Source organism: Panthera pardus, unplaced genomic scaffold, assembly GCF_024362965.1.
Source record: "Panthera pardus isolate Hobbes unplaced genomic scaffold, ASM2436296v1 HiC_scaffold_8, whole genome shotgun sequence".
Classification (NCBI taxonomy): Eukaryota; Metazoa; Chordata; class Mammalia; order Carnivora; family Felidae; genus Panthera; species Panthera pardus.
In genome coordinates, this window is record NW_026527013.1 from 74888841 (window position 1) to 74909224 (window position 20384).

At 44.1% G+C, this 20384-nt stretch overlaps 1 protein-coding gene across 2 annotated transcripts in view; it reads left to right on the forward strand.

The window, feature by feature from the left end:
• VPS41 (VPS41 subunit of HOPS complex) overlaps positions 1–20384 on the forward strand; it is a 186385-nt gene that overhangs the window by 106124 nt on the left and 59877 nt on the right. For both annotated transcript variants that reach the window (XM_053898062.1, XM_019451110.2), the window contains 3 exons: positions 764–883; positions 2243–2389; positions 9669–9735. In XM_053898062.1, coding sequence (XP_053754037.1) covers positions 764–883; positions 2243–2389; positions 9669–9735 — 334 coding nt within the window. The remainder of the gene's footprint in view (positions 1–763; positions 884–2242; positions 2390–9668; positions 9736–20384) is intronic.

Consider the following 20384-nt stretch of genomic DNA (forward strand, 5'->3'; position numbering starts at 1 on the left):
CCCACACAAGCAGATTTCTTTTCTTTTCTTTTCTTTTTTTTTTTTTTTTTTTTTAAATAGATTCTTCCCTTTAAAATAAAGACCCTGGATAACTATGACCTTTTTAAAGAAGTTTAATCCTAAAGCAAGTTTGTCTTATTTTATAACATGAATTGCTGTTCAAACATCATTATTAAATTCTTTTTCTTGGGTGAAATGAAAAACAGGCTGCTTCTGACGATTGCAGTTTAAGCCGTGACTAATATCTTACTTTCAAGGAAAAAATTATGAGGTTTTGATTTCCCAAGTTACAAAATAAATTAATTTCTGGCCAATATTTGAAGAACTTTCTGTGACACAAATCTTTTGACTGACTAATGTGTTTTTCTCCATGAATTTTGGTATTTTGCTGCCATCTAGTGGCGTAACTTCGTAGTAACTTCAATATTCCGTGGACAGGCAAAGCAAACTGTCAACAAGAAGCCAGTAAAGAAATCTTGTATATGTGTCTCGGTTTCTTTCTTTCTTTTTCTTTTTAAATGTTTATTTCTTTTAGAAAGAGCAGGAGACAAGGTGTGAGCGGGGGAGGGGCACAGAGAGAGGGAGACACAGAACCTGGAGCAGCTCCAGGCTCAGAGTTGTCAGCACAGAGCCCCATGCGGGGTTCGAACCTACGGACCATGAGATCATGACCTGAACCGAAGTTGGAAGCGTAAGCAGCTGAGCCACCCAGGCGCCCCATGTTTCTTGGTTTCTAAAAGTCTGTTTTTGTATTTGTCCATAGCTGCTGCTGTTTGAACGATCTTGGATGAGCAGATGGAAGTCGTGTGTTCTGCACGAAGGGGAAGGGAACATACGGAGCGTGAAGTGGAGAGGCCATCTGATCGCTTGGGCCAATAATATGGTAAAAGCACACCTTCATCTTCCAGATCCTTCTTCAAAGCCAGAAGAGTAGCCACATTAGGAGGGCTGTGACCAAGAAAAAAGATGCCTCTGCTGCCATGGTCTTTTCTAAGACCTAAAATGGCAACTGCCATCCTACCTGGAAGGTTAAAGACACTAGATTGCTCTAGGCTTTCATAATAGAGTGATTCTTAGCATATTCTGGACTTGACTTTGGAATAAGAAACGCGAGGCATGGAGAATAGCCAAGAAAATGAAAAGGCGTCTTAATAATTGAAGGGCTGTGTTGGGAATGCGGTGTTGAAAACACCATTTGCCTATTAGCCAAGGGCAAGGAACAGTTGCTATGAAACAAGTACAGGACATTGCTGATTTCATTTTCCTCCCAGTATAATCACAGGCAGAAATCAGGCCTGCCTTTTAAAAAGTGGATTATAATTTTTGGTGTTACGCCCTATTTAAAGTTTACTCAATATGAGTTAGGGCAAGTAGAAAGTTTAAAAATTAGCTTTCGACATCTGGCCTATCTTTTGGAATTCCAGGGTTTAACTTAATAAATTGGTTCTATTCAGTTTTCAATGGTACAGTTCTCCCAGAATCTACTTTGCTATTCAGGACTTTTCTTAAATTTCTCCTGAGTCATTATAAAGGTAAAGAAACCTGTTTGTTTGTTTTTTAATTTTTTTTTTTTTTAGATATTTGTTTATTTACTTTGAGAGAGCTAGAACATGAGCAGGGGAGGGGCAGAGAGAGGAGGGAGAGAGAATCCCAAATAGGCTCCATGATGTTGGTGCAGTGACAGACATAGGGCTCGATCTCACAACCCATGAGATCATGATCTGAGCCGAAATCAAGAGTCAGACGCTTAACTGACTGAGCCACCCAGCCTCCCCCCCTGGTTTAGCTGTAGTTAGCTGCTTGCTTGATGTTCCCATTTGAGTGCTTTAAAATGTCAGGTGCAGTTTTCCTTATACACAGTGGTTTTTTAGATTTAAAGCTTTTCTAAAAAAAAAAAAAACTTCCATTTTTGTAGCAGAACAATACAATTAGAAATGTTACTTGTCTGTCATTTTGGAAATGCAGTGCTTGATATCTGTGCGTCTCACCCTTGTGTTTGAGCCACTGAAGCCATCTGCTAATAGAATCTCTTCTGTCCAGAAAGAAGGGGAGAGGTTTTCTTTTCTTGTGGGCTCTCCTGGGGTTTGCGTGGACGAGGAGTGTGGCTCCCAGCAGTGCTCAATAAACACTGTCAATATTTTGCGGTGCCAGTTACGGGTGGCGTGTGGCAGTGGCTTTATTAAATTTTCCTTTCCTTTCCTTCTCCCAAGTGGAGGATGCCTAACGCTGTTGTATTTTCCAGGGTGTGAAGATTTTTGACGTCACCTCAAAGCAGAGAATCACCAACGTGCCCCGGGATGACATAAGTCTTCGCCCGGATATGTATCCCTGTAGCCTCTGTTGGAAGGACAGCGTGACGCTGATTATCGGCTGGGGGACTTCAGTCAAGGTGGTTTTGCTTGCCTTTCTAATAAGTCTGTGTTGTTACAGATCCGCTGAGGGTGGTCCAAAGGAACAGGAGTTCTTTTTTTTTTTTTTAAAAGAACTTTTTAAAAAAAATTTTTTTTTTTTTTTTAATGTTTATTTATTTTTGAAGGAGAGAGAGAGAGACAGAGCGTGAGCCGGGGAGGGGCAGAGAGAGAGGGAGACACAGAATCCAAAGCAGGCCCCAGGCTCCAAGCCGTCAGCACAGAGCCTGATGGCAGGGCTCGAACCCACGAACCATGAAATCATGACCTGAACCGAACTTGGACACTGAACCAACTGAGCCACCCAGGTGCCCAAGGAATAGGAGTTCTTGAATTTCTTCCCACAGCCAAAATATTTCCCCCTGCTTGTTATTGTCCTGTGATACTCATTTAACGCTCAATTCTCTTCATATGTGTAAGTTTGGAGATACATTCCGTCTTTTCCATGCCCTGCAAAACAGATGGGGAGCATTGTTCATAATGGTGCCTTCATTTATGATCTTTAGATTTTCCATTGCCCAGTTGGCCTTAGCTCTTTACGGAACATGTGGTCGGTTTCAGTGGTTTCTGGATTTTCCATTCTTTTGTGTTTTTTCCATTTCCCTTAGCTTCTCCTCTTAGTTAGAGTTAATGGTGGAAAAAGAATGTTACATCTAAATCATCCTGCTTGCTTGGTCCTAGCTGGATGGAGCAGAGGCCCAGACTTCTTACTCATAAGATTTGGGCCCATTTGGTGGAACACAAGTAAGTGTCTGCCCTTACTGTGCCTGGGTGACAGAGACACAGCCAGTCTACAAAAGTGGGCCCAGAGCTCACTCACATTTAGTTTTTACATACCAGTGTTTGTCTTGTATTAGATAGTTCAGAACCCAAAGTCGTTGGCTTCCCTTTAAAAACTTATAGCTTAATCTAAACAAAATAAACTGAAAAGTGACCAAGGTAAAAATAGTACGAGAAAGTATCCCAGCAGCAGTCTGGTGGCAGAGCTCAGGCTTTAGAGCCGGACAGATGTGAGATCGGTTCCACCTTCTCCACGCACTTCCTGCGTGAGCCGCAGCCTGACTCTCCTCATCCATAAATGGGAGTGCTGACTGTGCTCCGGTCCTGAGTTTGGGGGAGGATTAAATGAGGTAATGTGTACAAGGAGCTTAGCATAGCATCTGACATACTGTAAGTGCTGCATAAGTGTCAGTTTGTCATTATCGTGCCAGAAAATTCTAGAAAAGTCACGAAAGAGACATGTTTATTTTAAATGTACCCTTCTCTGGGGCGCCTGGGTGGCTCAGTCAGTGAAGCATCCAACCCTTGATTTTGGCTCGGGTCACGGTCTCATGGTTTGTGAGATTAAGCCCTGCTCTGGGCTCCACACTGAGCCCAGCCTGGAGCCTGCTTGGGATCCTCTGTCTCTGCCCCTGCTCGCACACACATGTGCACATCCTCTCACTCTCTCAGAAACAAAGAATGTACTCTTCTCTGGAAAAGGAAAGCACGAAAATTGTTAACTCGGTGCTTCTTACTGTGAAAACAATCATTGTTAACTTGAGGTAAAGTCTTCCTGGCCCTTATGTCGGTGTGATTCAAGTCCTCCTTTCTTTCTTAATTGTTTCCATGTATGAAGCGAACATAGCCTGATTCACATTTAGGATAGCAGCAGAGAAATTGTGTGCAGTAGTCCAGGATAAAAGAAGTAAAAAGTGATTTTCTAGTCTTCCCGCATAGTGTGGTTACTCATCCAGTAAGCTTCTGTTCTGGATATTTTTTAAATGCCTTCAATGGACCAAGTGGCTTTTTGTTGTTGCTTAAAGTTGTGATTTTCTTTTGGTGAGAGACCAGGCAAATGAGCTTGTAGGGACACGTGAGAAGTTTACCGATTGCTACCAGCAATGCTTTCTTCCTTAAGCTGAATGGTGGCCCACAAAGGTAGCATGTCCTAATCCTGCAACCCATAAATGTTTCTCTGTATGGCACGAAATATGATTAATTAAGGATCTTGAGATGGGAAGATTATCTGCATTATCTGGGTTGACCCTAAGTGCAGTCACAGGTATTTGCTTTTTTAATTTAAAAAAAAAATTTTTTTAAATGTTTACTTTTGAGAAAGAGAGAGAGAGAGAGAGAGACAGAACACAAGTTGGGGGAGGGGCAGAGAGAGAAGGAGACACAGAATGTGAAACAGGCTCCAGGCTCTGAGCTGGCAGCACAGAGCCCAAGGTGGGGCCCGTACCCACGAACCGTGAGATCATCATCTGAGCCGAAGTCGGATGCTTAACCAGCTGAGCCACCCAAGCGCCCTAGTCACAGGTATTCTTAAAGACGGAGCGGCACCACAGAAAGAGGGAAGGCAGTGTGAGTGGGGAGGCAGGGCTGGAGGGACACACACAGCCACCAGAAGCCGGAGGAGGCATGTGGCAGATAGATTCTCCTCTAGAGCCTCTGCGGGGGGTGCGGCCCTGTGGACACCTTGATTTTGGCCCAGTGAAACTGGTTTTAGACTTCCGGCCTTCAGAAGTTCGAAAGGAAACATTTCTGTGATTTCAAACCGCTAAGTTTGTCCGGTAGAGTAGCCTTGGGAACGGGCACACTCTGGCCACACCCAAATGAGGATCCAACGTCATTTTTCCCATCAAGTGTTTCTTATTATCGGGGATTCCTCTTAGTAACATTTTGGGCGGTTCTTCTCAGTCGAGAATCCCACTGCATTCCGCTGAGGGAAGACAAGACAGGACGTAGCCTTTCCTCCCAGAGAACAGTTTTGTTGGGGAGAGACAAGCCACGGCGTAGCAGGGCCTGCAGTTAGTGCCAACCATTCATTCCTTCATTCGCGCAGCAAATACCGAGTTCTGCGATGTGCCAGGCGGTATTCTGGCGCTGCAGATATGTAAATAGATGGATCCTCTCCTGGGCAGCTTTTCGTTCTAGTGAGGGAAGCCATCTTCAAGTGGCAAGTGAACACAGCATGTGGATGGCGGTAAGATAGCGAGGGGAGTAGTTAGGGAAATGGGGGGAGGGGTTGGGGGTGTGTGCCACGTAACATAGAGCGGTCCAGGGAAGACCTCTGGCATAATCAACGTGTCCTTTGTCAGAGATCTGGAGGGAGGAGGCCGTGCAGCCGTGGGAGGGGGGTGTCGGCAGGGGCAGCACCCTTGAGGAAGAGTGTGACTGGCGTATCTTTGTGGAAAATAAAGCCGCCATCGCCAGAGTGGATGGAGCAGGTGTGGAGGAGAGGGGAAGAGATGGGAGGGAGGGGGGTGCGTGGTGAAGGGGCAGATCGTGTTGGGCCTCACAGGCCTCTGTGCAGTCTTTGGCTTTTAATTTGAGGCGAGAAGCCAGCACAGGGGTTTTGAGCCATGGAGTTAGTTAAATGATCCAACTTGGATTTTGAAAGGGTCACTCTGCCACGTGGAGCCAGGCAGCAAAGGGGCAGTGAAGAGGGGAGGTGGGGCGGGGGGCTCCTGAGGAGCCTCGGTGGAAGTTACGGTGTCTTGGGTCAGCCTCGTGGAGCCGGTGGGGAGGGAGTGGATTCTGGATGTGTTTTGAGCACAGACTCTGTACTATTAGTGGTTCTGTGTGGGAAGTAAGAAAAAGCCAGAGCTCAGCGGTGACCCTTTTAAGCTGGGAAACCGGGAGATAAAGCTCCCTTTTACTGACCTGGGAAAGGCTGCCCGTGGAACACGCTTAGCGGGGAAGGCAGGAGTAGATTTTGTGTGTCCACTTGAGACGCCTGTTAGACACGCAAGTGGACAAGGCAGTTGGATGAAGCAAATTAGCGTTCGTGGGTGAGAACCTTCCTGTCAGTGTAAAGGCTCTTGAGGTTATTGATTTGCTCTTATGCGGGACATGAGCTTAGCACTCAGTCCTCGCCGACGTGAGGCAGGTGCCAGGCTGGAGCTCAGGCCACACACGCCTGAGGAGGGAAGAGGGGAGCCCAGCCTCCAGTACCTCCCTGCGTCCTGGTCTTCAGAGGGGCGGTAGCATGGCCAGAGAAACAGTCCGGCCTTGGCGTGAGTTCACTTTTTCCGAGAAGCTTTCCTCCAGCCGGTCGGTAGATGCCCCTGCTCTGTATTTCTGTACTTTTCCCTTCCCGCTTGAGTAAAATCCCTCATTTGTCTTCCCCTACTGCACCATAATCTTCCTAAGAAAAAAAGCTATGTCTGTTTCTCAGAAGTCTTTTTTTTTTAATTAAAAAAAAAGTTCTTTATTTTGAGCAGGGGAAGGGCAAGAGAGAGAGGCAGAGAGAGAATCCCAAGCAGGCTTCGCGCGGAGAGCACAGAGCCCAATGCAGGGCTCGATCCCAGAAACTGTAAGTTCATGACCTGTGCTAAAATTGAGAGTCAGTCACTTAACTGACTGAGCCACCCAGGTGCCCCTCTCAAAACTCTTGTCATTTTTTTGTTTTGTTTTGTTTTTAAGTTTGTTTTAAACTTAAAGAAAACTTGAGTGGGGTAGGGGCAGAGAGAGAGGGAGAGAGTATTCCAAGCAGAGAGCACAGAGCCCGACGTGGGGCTCTAACTCACGAACTGTGAGATCAAGAGTTAGACGCGTAACCGACTGAGCCACCCAGGCGCCCCTCTCAAAACTCTTAACTTAGGACTGGTGCCCTCTAGTTGCTCAAAGTGTTAGGTAGTATTATTTATGGGTTGCTTTCTATGATTCTACCTCACACCATTTGAGATACTACTCATGTTCTTTTATCAGCACGTTAAAAATCAGCACAGCATCCGTTTGGCACTGTGGGGCATGCCTGCTAGATAATCGGGTAGATGCCCTTGTAAGTGTGGACGGAAGAATAGCTAATGTGTCCGACCGAAAGTCTAACAAAAGGAGGGGGAAATTAGGGAAGACTGGGGAAGTGGACAGGGCATTGTCTGAGATGGACAGGCGACAGAAAGCAATCAAGGGAGAATATTTCCAGTCACTTCCAAGCAAATGCTTCTGCCTCCACAGCCTTGGGCCGGATCGAGTCCTGCCTTGGAGCAAGGACTGTCGTGTGGTCACTGCATCGCTGCACAGCAGCTTAGACATGTGTGCATAACATACGAAACCTTCTACTAGTTCACATCCTCCTTGATCTGTTGGTTCTACTTCTAGGAATTTATCCTGTAGAAACAAAAATCCAAAAGTTTTATATCCAAGTATGTGGATTGTATCATGCTGTTGCTTGCCTTTGGGTTACATAGAAGCGAAAACCAAATGTCTAAGAGGGGATCGAGTAGGAAAATTCCAGTACACTCATACAGTGAAATACTATAAAGAATTGTGGAAGAATATGCAAATAATATATCAAATTGTTAGGTTAATAAAAGTAGTTTCCAAAAAAAAAAAAAGATTGTTAATGTGTTCACTTTGTATCAGAACAATGAATAATATTTGTTTTTTCTCTTTGGGTTTTTTTATATTTTAGAATTTTCTATTTTGTAGCTAAAATTAAGGTAACAGTATTTATTGTGTTCTTTTATAGCTATCTGAAGAAAAAGGAAAAAACTGATGAAAGTTGTGTATAGTCAGCATTTAACTTTAGGCTGTCTTACCTTGATAGCAGAACTTATGTAAATTTTTGTTGTCATATTACAAAATAGAATATATTCATTTCAGAAAATACAGCAAAAGGGTGCTTGGGTGGCTCAGTCGGTTAGGCATCCAACTCGTTGATTTCGGCTCACGTCATGATCTCACAGTTCGTGGGTTCAAGCCCCACGTCGGGCTTTGCACTGTTAGCTTGGGATTCTCTCTCTCCCTGTCTCCTGCCCCTCACCCCACTGCCTTTTGCTTGCTTGCTTGCTCTCTCTCTCAAAAATAAATAAACTTAAAAAAAAAAACAAAACTGCTACACACGCATGTATATATCCAAACTGTATACATAGATTTGATTTTTTAATGTTTTTTTTAAGTTTGTTTATTTTGGGAGAGAAACTGCGAGTGGGCGAGGGGCCAAGAGAGAGGGTGAGAGAATCCCAAGCAGGCTCCACTCTGTCAGCTCGGAGCCCGACACGGGGCTTGAACTCACGAACTGTGAGATCATGACCTGAGCTGAAATCTAGAGTCACGTGCTTAACCTACTGAACCACCCAAGTGCCCCTACATGTAACTTAAAACAGAGGTTGGCAGGGGCGCCTGGGTGGCTCAGTCGGTTGAGCGTCTGACTTCAGCTCAGGTCACGATCTCACGGTTCGTGGGTTCGAGCCCTGCGTCGGGCTCTGTGCCGACAGCTCGGAGCCTGGAGCCCGATTCTGATTCTGTGTCTCCCACTTTCTCTGCCCCTTCCCCACTCATGCTCTGTCTCTCTCTGTCTCAGAAATAAATAAACATTAAAAAAATTTTTTTTTAAATAAATAAAAAATAAAATAGAGGTTGGCAGACTTTTTCTGTAGGGGGTAGCAGGTGCTTTAGGTTTTGTGGGCTTCCATACTGTTTCTGCTGAATATTTTTCTCCTCCTGCCTTCCTTCCTTCCTTTCTAGCCTTTCAAAATGTGAGAACTATTCTTAACTTACAGATCATAAAAAGACAAGTCAAAGACAGGCTGTAGTTTGCCAACCCTGATTTAAAGTACGTAATACATTGATTTTAAAACACCTGAGAGGAAAGATAAAAAATAAAAAGCCACTCGAGAGAAGAAGAGCATGATGCCACTTATACAAAGTATAATTTAGCAACAGTGAAATAAATGACTAATATATAATCAGAAACACAGCCCTAACGCAGATGTTGCCCAGATTCACCGTTGGGCAGAACTTTATTTGGACGATGGTAGAAATAGTCCCTGGGGCGTCTGGGTGACCCAGTCGGTTAAGTGTCTGACTTCGACTCAGGTCACGATCCCACGGTTTGTGAGTTCAGGCCCTGCGTCGGGCTCTGTGCTGACAGCTCAGAGCCTGGAGCCTGCTTCAGATTCTGGGTCTCCCTCTCTCTCTCTGCCCCTCCCCTGTCTCTCTCTCTCTCAAAAATAAACGTAAAAAAAAAAAAATTAAAAAAAAGTAGTCCCTAAGTAGAGTTGCTGAGAATGGGTCATTGGAAACGTTTTAAAACGATATTACAGTTTCTCTTCTTTCATTGCCCTTGAATAAGACTTTACATTTACTAATGTTGTAGAACCTAAGGAATGGTTGCTATATGTCATTGAAATTAATTTCTATCAGTGAAGTCGATTGTGTGCGTTCCATCTCCGTGCTACACGGCCAGTTTAACGAAAGTGTCCTGTAGTGAATGACATGCTACGTCTTTTCCATGCAATGAATGAAAGAACCTGTGAATTTCTTTTCTAGATCTGCTCAGTGAAGGAGCGGCATGCCAGCGAAATGAGGGACTTACCGAGTCGATATGTTGAAATAGGTATGCCTTCCGCGAGTATAACACGTCAAAAGAGAGTCCATTTTAGTAAAGGGAAACTAAAATCGTGTTCGCCTTTGGGGCTCGTCCCTTGGCACCTTAGTGAAGTAGGTGGAGAGGCTTTTGTTTTAAGTTTTGAAACTTTGCTATAGTATTTTTTTTTTTCTGTCTGTATTTCTACTTTTTAGATGGTACTTATGTAGTTGGCTTTGAAGTTGAATAACCATGGGTTCAGGTTCTGGTTCTGTTGTTTCCCACCTGGACTTTGGACAGATCCCTACATGCCTCTGCATTCTCATCTATAAAATGTGAGAAGGAACCCCTGCCCCACAGGTGTCGTTGAGAATTCAGAGAGAATTCACGCACGCGCAGCCCATAGCATGGTCCTGACACCTGGTCCTGCCCACGATGTACCCTCAGAATACTCCCCTTCATCGTCACCTGACTGGACCGGGCTGCCGTGATCTTTTCTCTGGATCGCTGCCACAGCCTCCTGACTGGTTTGTCTCCTGCCACCGTGAATTGCGGGGATCTAGCCTCCCCACCGCAGTCAGCATACAAAGCAGATCATGTCACCACCCTTCAGCCCATTCCCATGTTTGTGGCACAGAGAGCAGACGCGTGGGATCTGTGTTGGCCCTCACCTGCGCCTCCAGCTTTAGCTCACAGCAAGTTTCTCTAACGTCTCTGCACCGCGGCCACACTGGCCACCTTTCACCCATCCATGCTCCTTCTTCAGGTCTCTCTAGAAAGCTCTTCTTGCCCGTTTGCGCTTCCTTGACCCTTAATCATTCTTCAGCTCAAGGATTGCTTGAGAAAGCCCGCTGCGCCTTGCTGACTGGGTCAGCCCCTGTCCTTTCTCACGCCTGTTTCACTTGCCGTGATCGTGTGATTTTTCAGCGCGGGTCTGTCTCTTCCAGCAGACTATAATCTCCCTGAGGGCTTGCACTGCGTCTGCTTTGGCTCAGTGTTTGTGTCTCAGGGGCCCGGCACAGTGCAGGTACTAAGTAATGCCGCTTACTGAACGAATCGGCGACTCAGGGACAGCTATTCAGGAGAAGTGTGCCGAGAATGACACAGCACTACATCCGCATCTTGGTTTTAGAACTCAGTGTAAAAGTTATTCGGACACAAGGGATAAAAATAGAGTGACTTTTGCCGATTGAATAGATATAGTGAGAGCTGTTTGGGATTATTCAGAACCAAGCAGAAGGAGACCAAGTTATATGGCGAAGCTGTTTTGCCATCTTAGAAATCAGCTGAAGAGCTCATTTCCCTATTTGGATGGGAGGCGGGGAATATCAGTTTGAGTGGTTCTTACAACAAGGTGAAGCTGAGACAAATAATCTGCACACGACTGTATTTCTGGAAACAGAAAGGTGTGTGGTACCTCCATGGCTAACATAGTCATAGCTTTTAAATCTGGGGTGTTTTGTACTTGAAGACAGGAGTGGGTTGGGTGACAGGGTTTCAATAACTTTCTGCCTTAGATGGAGAAATAAATCCACAGTTCGGATTGCGCAGAGGATGGACAGTAAGCATGTGTAGAATATGATGGTACCAAGAAAAGCCAAGGAACGAGGAGCTAGAAAAAACTGAAAACTACAGGGTCAGGGTCATTATTTCTGTGTCTCCATCTTCTTTCCTGCTTCCCAGCCAAAACCTCTGAACATCTCAATGCATAGTGTCCTGAGAGAGAAGTATTCAATGTTTTAAATACAGATGAGTGGTGGGGGATGGGGGTTGGGGTAGCGAAAACCCTGGGAGTTTTTAAGGATGAAGGAATTGCCAGGAAGACACAAAAGCATAGCAACTGTCTTCTCTCCTTAGCTGGTGCTGATCACTCACACGGGTGGTGCGGGTCAGTCCCCCGTGTGGTTCACCTCACCGTCATGGCAGCCCTCTGTGGGGCAACTGGTCTGCTCCTCAGTCTTGTTCACAAAGACAGTTGGGGCTCAGGGACGTAGCTATCTTGTCTAAGATCTTACTACAGTGGCGTTAGACATGGACAGACTCTAGGGGCGCCTGGGTGGCTCAGTCGGTTAAGCGCCCGACTTCAGCTCAGGGCATGGTCTCATGGCTTGTGGGTTCGAGCCCCACGTCGGGCTCTGTGCCGACAGCTCAGAGCCTGGAGCCTGCTTCGGATTCTGTTTCTCTCTCTCTCTGCCCCTCCCTTCTCATGCTCTGTCTCTATCTCTCAAAACTAAACATTAAAAAATTTTTAAAAAAAGAAATGGACAGACTCTGGCTGCAGAGCCACCGGCAGCTTCCAGGAAGGCAAGGCGGTTTGCCGAATTCCTGTGTGATCTTGATGAGCCTTCCTGAGCCAAGCTTTCCATACCTGTAAAGTAGAGCTGGTAGTACCTACCTTCGCAGGCGGTTGTGAGAATTAGACGTTAAGTAATGTCTTGATCTCGGTGCTTGGCATACAGTAGGCGCTCACTGAATCATGGTGGTGATTATCACTGTGCAGACTTCCATCCCAGCTCTGTGACTGCTAATGGCTGGCCCAGTGGTGGCCCCGGAGCCCTGGGATCATGTTATTAAAGTATAGTTCATCTGGACTACAATTTATGTGCAATAGACCGTGTGTGGGTGCTGGCAATATCACATTACTGACGCTTTACTACTGTGGTTAGTGGTTAAGTACCATTTTTTCCCCTCTTGAGAGCAAACCTTTAAGAATATAAACCATTTCCACAGCAGGAGGCAAAGTGGTTTAGATAAGAGTCCTTGACGAGGATAAAGGAAAAGAGAAATATTAGGAGGTCTGGATTACAATTTGCTTTAGCCCTGAACAGTGTGAGCCACACTGTTCTTTAGTAAATGAGGTGAAAATGGCATTGAGGTTAAAGAACTATTGGTGCTGTACATTTCTTAGAAGCCAAATGTTTGTAGCTCTTCCCTATAAATCAGAATCTCAAGAACAACACAAAAAACATTTTGCTCTTTAAAAGGATATTAATTTATTCTTATAAATGAAAATGAACGACGATAATGAATATGAGGCTTACTGGGCAATCACCAACCCTTGAAAACATTCTCTCTACATAAGGCTTTTTGGATGTCATTTTTTTTTCCAAATTACATTGTGGTTTGTTTTTTTTTTAAGTTTTTATTTATTTTTGAGAGAGACAGAAACAGCATGAACAGGAGAGGGGCAGAGAGAGAGAGAGAGAGAGAATAGAGAGAGAGAGGGAGAGAGAGAGAGAATATCCCAAGCAGGCTCCACGATATCAGCACAGAGCCCAGTACAGGGCTCGAACTCACGAAACCGTGAGATGATGAACTGAGCTGAAACCAAGAGTCAGATGCTTAACCAACTGAGCCACCCAGGCGCCACCAAATTACATTGTTAAAAGTAGGTTCTGGTCTAAGCCTGCCATAATTATTTGAACTTGGATCTCTTGCACTATCACGGGACTCCCTTGCTCTGTGGCACTGTTCACCAGAGTCTTCTGTGGTCTTCCAGGAATGGCAGTTGGAGAGCTCTTGAGAAATGAAGCCTGTATTTGTGGGTCATTTTCTGGGTGTCCTGCCAGGACAGATGGCTTACATGTGAGGAATTCACGATTGACTTCCTAGTCTTGATTTCCTATGGAAGCTTATTTCAAAAAACAAAAACAAAACCAAAAGGAATCAAAGGAAATATTATATGGGAATCTATGTAAAATGATAGAAGCTAGGAAGAAAGGGAGGAGAAAAGGGATGTCTTTTCACTTTAATTAAGCAGTGGCCGTATCTTCAGTGATGGTACACTGTGGCTCTTTGAATTTAGCACATTGTTCTATTTTTAGCCTCTTGATTGATTGGGAAAACAGTGACCTGGAAATGAAAGATCTGTGTGCTGGTGGAGACAAGCGTGAGATAATAGTCTTGGCTAGATCTAAGTGTGTCTTCCCATCCACCTGTTACTATGCTGACCCAGATACGCGGGTTCCACGTGAGTGACGTGGTTCATCTCCCTGGCTGAGTCTCAGCAGGAATCAGGACGGTTCTGGTATCATTCAGAGTGTTTTCACTCAAGGATCTTTATTTGGTGTTCTGTTATAAATTCAGTTCGACTCTTATAATCTCGTAATTCTTCTTTCTGCATTAAATTTTTTCCCTGACATCTTATCATGAGAAAAATTAAAACGTACCAACAAGCGAAGAATTCTCACAAAACGAGCACCCATGTGAGTGCTCCTAGGTTCTGCAGTTAAGATTGTGCTGTATTTGCATGTCTGGTCCTCTGTCCATTCCTCTTCAAAGTGAGGACTCTTTCCCTCTCAGTGCTGGGAACTCAAACGTTTGTTGTTGGGTGTGGCATTGGTAAATTTTCTCTATAGCAAGTATCAGTAAGAAGTCTGAAACACTTGATGTAGCAAATATATTTTGTTCATTTTATAAAAACAACCACCAGGCACATGCCACGTAGATAGAATTTCATTTAACCTTCACAGCCAGATGAACAGGGCTGTTAGCCCACTTCATAGGTGAAGAGACTGAGGTTCGGAGGGGTCAGGTAACCTGCTCAGGATCGTTACATTCATAAGCAAAGAAAACAACGTTTGAACTCAGGATATGCCGAGTTTCAAAGCTGTTGCTCATCGCCCCTGTGCCATACACTCTCACATGCATTCCCTCTAGCTCACGCCGGCCCTCAGCTGCAGCCAGAGGAACTGACGAGAATGATGGAGGCTTGCCGTGGGCGTTCAGATAAAAACCATAGAGTAGAAAGTCTATAGAATCCAAACACCCCTTTCAATATGCCAGTGATATTACCCGTTCTTCAAAAGCCATATGAAATTCCGTGGATTTTTTTTTGTCTTTATTTTGGTTCAGCCAAGTATCCCGTTCGGAGAAGTAGTTATTTTAGTTCCCCTTGTTTTATTCTGGGACTGATAGCCCTTCACTGTTCGTCTTCCAAATTGTTAGAGAACATCTAGAATATAGGTGCTTAAAGGGAACCAAATCCGGATTTGTGATGTGATGCTTTCAAACATTTGAAGAAGAAAAGCTTTTGTTTGCTCTTTTTTATTGTTTGACTTCAGCTTAGTTGACGCATCAAGGTAGTTTCGGAGCGGGGGAGGGAGGGTTGGTCTCTAAAATTATTTCTGTTTTTCAGTTTAATTGTGGTAAAGCTTAAGGTAAGATCTACCCTCTTAATGTTTTTTTAAATGTTTATTTTAGAGAGCGAGAGAGAGACAGAGAGAGTAGGGGAGGGGAGGGCCAGAGAGAGAGGGAGACACAGGATCTGAAGCAGGCTCCAGGCTCCAGGCTCCAAGCTGTCAGCGCAGAGCCTGATACAGGGCTTGAACCCACGAACCATGAGATCATGACCTGAGCTGGAAGTCGGACACCTAACTGACTGAGCCACCCAGGCGCCCCTGCCCTCTTAAATTTTTAAGTGTACAATACACTGTTGACTATGTGTACAATGTTGAACAGGAGATCACTAGAGCTCACTCATGTTGTTAACTGAGACTTTAGGCCCATTGATTAGCAATTTCCCACTTTCCCCCTCCCGCCCTTGGCAACCACCATTCCACTCCTTGATTCTATCGGTTTGACTCCTGTAAATACATCCTAGAAATGGAATCATGCGGTATTTGTCTTCCTGTGACTGACTTGTTTCACTTAGCATAGTGTCCTCAGGGTTCATCCATATTATTACAGAATTGTCCTCCTTTGTCCTCCTTTCTTGAAGAATTGTCCTCCTTTCTAAAGGCTGAATAATGTTCCATTGTCTGTCAATATACCACATTTTACTTATCCATTCCTCTGTTGATGGACATTTAGGTTGTTTCTACATCCTGCCTATTGTGAATAGTGCCGCCACAGCGACCGTGGGAACGCTAACGTCTCTTTAAGATACTGATTTTAATTATTTTGGCTAAATACCCAGAAGTGGGATTGCTGGATCATACGGTAGTTCCATTTTTCATTTTTCGTGGAAACTCCATGCTGTTTTGCATGGCGCTGGGCCACTCTGCTCTCCCCCCAGCAGCGTACAAGGTTCCAGTTTCTCCACGTCCTCACCAACATTTGTCTTTTCTTTTCTGACAATAGCCTATTTACAACTGAAAGTGTAACTTCTTGGTTTGACCCTTTTGACCCAGCAGGTCCTTGACCATTATGACCTTTTCCACAGCGTAAGCAGCGTGTTGTGAGCCACTGCCTAAATCACTCCTCATCCGTGCTGCTTCCTGAGTGCCAAAGTTGAGATGAGATTATCACAGGAACTGAGCTCTGTCATTTAGCACAGTGGTGTGGCGAATATTGATTAGAAAATATGCAATTAAACTGTGGACTACACTTGCTTTAAATGGCTTTTGTCTTATGTGTACTATTGGCTCCTGGCTTGAATGTTTTTGTTATTTTGTCCATTAGTCATCCCCTTCTATCTTATGCCTGTGTATGAGGTCTTCTCCCTGGTTTGCTGATGTGAAACATGGTAAAGTCGTTTTTACTTTCATGCATCTGCTTCACAGCACAGCCCTGAAGATGTTGGAATGTTGTAATATCCAAATGCATTTTCTTAAATCAGTGGTCAGCCTGACAGAGTGTCCAAACTTACTGGAGAGTCATTATGAAATACTAATACTAGCGACTGAGGGGTCACATTCTCTTGGGAGGAAGGCACTATCACAAAGGGACCTCGATGCTTTTTTCACAAGTGAATGCAAGACAATGAAAGATAATTGTTCCTGTTTGGAAATTGCTTGAGAAACTCCTGTTTGTTTGCTTTTTAAGACTGAGAGGCCAAAATCTATAGCATATGATTTTATTTAGCTCCAGTAAAGATACCAAATCCTCTGAGTCACATCTGTTGGGGATTTTGAAAGCAACAAAGTGAAAACAAGGGCCTAGAACAAAGAAGCAGTGCAGATTGTGCTGAGTGCTTTTGCGCTTTGTAGCACAGCAAATTCAAGGGAGGGGCCAGGCACCCCGGCCGCCGGCCACAGAACCACCAGAGGACTGTCAAAGCCTTAACTTGCATTTCTGCCAACTAACTGTAGCACACTTTTAACCTGAGTATCTTTGTTCTGATGTATGCTTTCTAGTGTGACTTCTATCTGGGAAAAGGAAGCCTTCAGATTCCTGCTTGAGTTACCTTCTACTTAACTTGAGTTAAGAGGTTACCTTCTACCTAACCTCTCTGAGCTTTAGTGTCCAGTCCCCCCACCCCTGTCCCAAAATCAGTACAGGGTGGTTATGGTAAAAAGAAATCATGTCTGTACAATATTCTGCATCCTGCCCCTCCGCATAGGGAATGTTCATTAAACGGGAGCTGTTCATAACACTACGATTATATTCAGTTACTCAGAGAGAAAAACAGCATTTCTTTTAACAGTCAGACTAAAATACTTTTGTCCACAAAGTCATTTGAAATAGGGATGCCTGGGTGGCTCAGTAGGTTAAGCATGTGACTCGATTTCAGCTCAGGTCATGATCTCATGGTTGGTGAGTTTCAGCCCCACGTTGGGCTCTACTCTAATAGCATGGAGGCTGCTTGGGATTCTCTCTCTCTCTCCCTCTCTCTGTGTTCCTCCCCTGCTTGTGCTCTCTCTCTCTCAAAATAAGTAAATAAACTAAAAAAAAAGTCAATTGAAAGAGAATTGGGGGAAAGGTATAGGTAAACATTTACCATTCTGAAGAGATTAGTATATTTCATGCCTGCATTTTTCAGTAAAATGTATCTTATAAACCTATATAATACAGATGCAAGTAATCAAGAATATTGATTTAAATATCACTTTCAGGGGCGCCTGGGTGGCTCAGTCGGTTAAGCGGCCGACTTCGGCTCAGGTCACGATCTCGCGGTCTGTGAGTTCAAGCCCCGCATCGGGCTCTGTGCTGACAGCTCAGAGCCTGGAGCCTGTTTTGGATTCTGTGTCTCCCTCTCTCTGACCTTCCCCGTTCATGCTCTGTCTCTCTCTGTCTCAAAAATAAATAAACATTAAAAAAAAAAAATTTAAATTTCACATACAGGTCTGAATACACTGATAGTGAGACAATCTACTTGTGAATTATTTGGAAAATGGTCTTTGTGTTCAGACCTAAAATCTTGATATTTATCCTTTTCAATTTAATATACATTTCTAATACTTTTTTTAAATGAAAACATTTTAATGAGCACTTACTGCATTGTTTTCTTTCATGTTACAAACACCATACCTGCTCTTGAGGGGCTGATGGTCATTGCTGTTTTCACCCTTTTCCCTACCCTTCTGAAAATAAATTATCTCACTTTGTACAGTACCTTTTTTTATATATATTTCCATTTTTGCATAGCATGCTGTATTTTATTTTATTAATTTTTTTTTTTTTTGGTTCTAGACTCAGGCTCTTTTAAGTCAGACAGGATCTTTAACATTCTGATACTTCTAAAAGAATGTCTAACCCAAATTGGTGCTCGGCGATTCTTTTTTTGAGTAGTTGATAACCAGAGATGTAAGGCGCAAGGTACAAGAAAGGTTTTGCTAATTTCTTTTTTAGTCACGCGGCAGTCGTTTGGAAACTGTTAGCGGGTCTGCTGTCGAAGGTCCAGCGGTACCTGCGTATTTGTGACTCTAACCCTGACGCCATTGCCTGGCTGATGGAAAGCTCGTGTGTCACCCTGTAGCATTTTGTATTTGGAGGATTCTCAGAAGCGGCAGCATAACTCTTCAGTCTGCCCGAGTCGTCACCTGACAAGGGAACAGCTAAGTCACGCGACCAAAACCACATTGACAACATTGACCACACAAATGAGCGACAGAGTGGACCTGAGAGCCCCAGATACGAGTGAGCGGGAAGGCCCACCGATCGCCGCCAGACCCGCTGTGGGGCCCATGTCTGTGTGAGAGAAAGTAGAGGGTGGAGGGGAGCCAGGGGGCATCTGGTAAATTTGAGGTCAGGGGAACTCCCGCACGGCAGACGGGTGTTCCCAGAAGACCACTGGCCGCTCAGCGGGTGCGGGGACCGCGTTGAGGAGCATGAAAGCTGAGTAGGATCGGGACTGTAGAAAGGAAAGAGAAGGGACAGTGAAAGTGGGGAGGGAACAGGGCCAGGAAGTCTCAGAAAGCAAGAGGCCGGGTTTTTAACACTAAATAAAAACAGCGCAGGAGGGAGCGCTCTGCTATGTTTGAGGAGCTGTCCCATCCCCTGCCTCTTCCTAAGAGATCAGGGACTGTGTTGTCGCCCACAGATGACCACCAAAAGGCACCAAGGTCGAATCCCATACTCAGGCTTAAGGAAAAGTAAACAAGGAGCAGAATAATATCGTTGGCAATGAAAGCAAGAAACCAGAAAGAAACACCCAGAACAAGCGGGAAGACTTTTTTTTTTTTTTTTGAATTAGACGCGAAAGAACAAAAATATCAATTTAAAGAAAATTTCAAATGAGATGACAGAAGTCAAGAAATATTTATAAATGAAAGGTCATTTCAGAAATGAAGATTGAACTAGAAGGAACATGGGCAAACAGAAAGACCATGCTGTCAGAGAAATTGAAGGGGGAAAAGAGGACAATTTGAAAACATCGCAAAGCAAGAAGAAAAAGATTTAACAGTGAAATGATAAATACCAAAGACTGGCAAAGATGATTCAATTGACAGGTAAGGGTCCCTGAAGGAAAAAAAAAGACAAAGGAATGGAGCAGATCCCAAACACAGTAATTCAAGAAAAATTTCCTGAAACTACGAAGAAACGAAAAGTTGAAGCTAGAAAGTCATACCCTGTGTCTCTGAATATAGTGACCCACAAGGAGCACCATCAAGATATGTTTGGGTAAAATGACTGTACTTTTTCAAGACAGTCTGTCGGGCATCTAGATCTGTGCTGCCCCGTTGTAGTGCTGGATTGAACTGTACCGCATGCAGGATTCTAACGACTTAGTATGAAAATAAGTAAATTGTCTCATTAATTTTTTTATGTTGTTCCATGTTGAAAACATTTTAGATACGTTGCAGTAAATATGTTTTAAAATTTTTACCTCTTTTTACTCTTCAATATGGCTACTAGAAAATTGAAAATTGCATGCGCAAGTTGTGTTTATGGCCTGCGTTAATATTCCGTTGGACAGCGCGGATCTAGAACTCCAGGCCCCCTTCTGCATCAGAGACCCCATTCTGCATCCGTAGTACCTTCCTGGATAGAATTTTCCCGTGAATAGTCCTTTTGATATTTTCTTTCCATATGCTTAGAATCTCTCTTTTTTTGTCTTTTTCCTTGAATTCTTCTTCTAGCATTTCAGGGAATTTTTATCTTCCAGAATAAGCCAGGGCACAGCACTGCTTCAGCCCTAACAGGCACCTCATTGCTTCATCAGTCCTACTCGAAGTGAGCACAGCGCCCCCTACAGGGCCCTGGAGCCATCCCCACACTCTGTCTCCCTCTAGGAATGGCATTTTTCTCTCCTCTTTCTTCCCCCTCACCAGCTTTGACCTTCTGTTTTGTTTTAGTGCTCTCTAACCAAATTTGTCTTTATTTTCTTTGTGATTTATCTTTTTTAGATAAACCATTTAAAAGATGAGCTTCTGTGGCAATAGACCTAAAAACTCTGTGTATTTAAACTAGTTTTCTTTTAGGCAAAAAATAAGCAATCATCATTAGAATGATTAAAAGCATTGATATGTGGGAAAGAACAGAATTTCAGGGAAAATAAATTAACTGAAACTTCCACT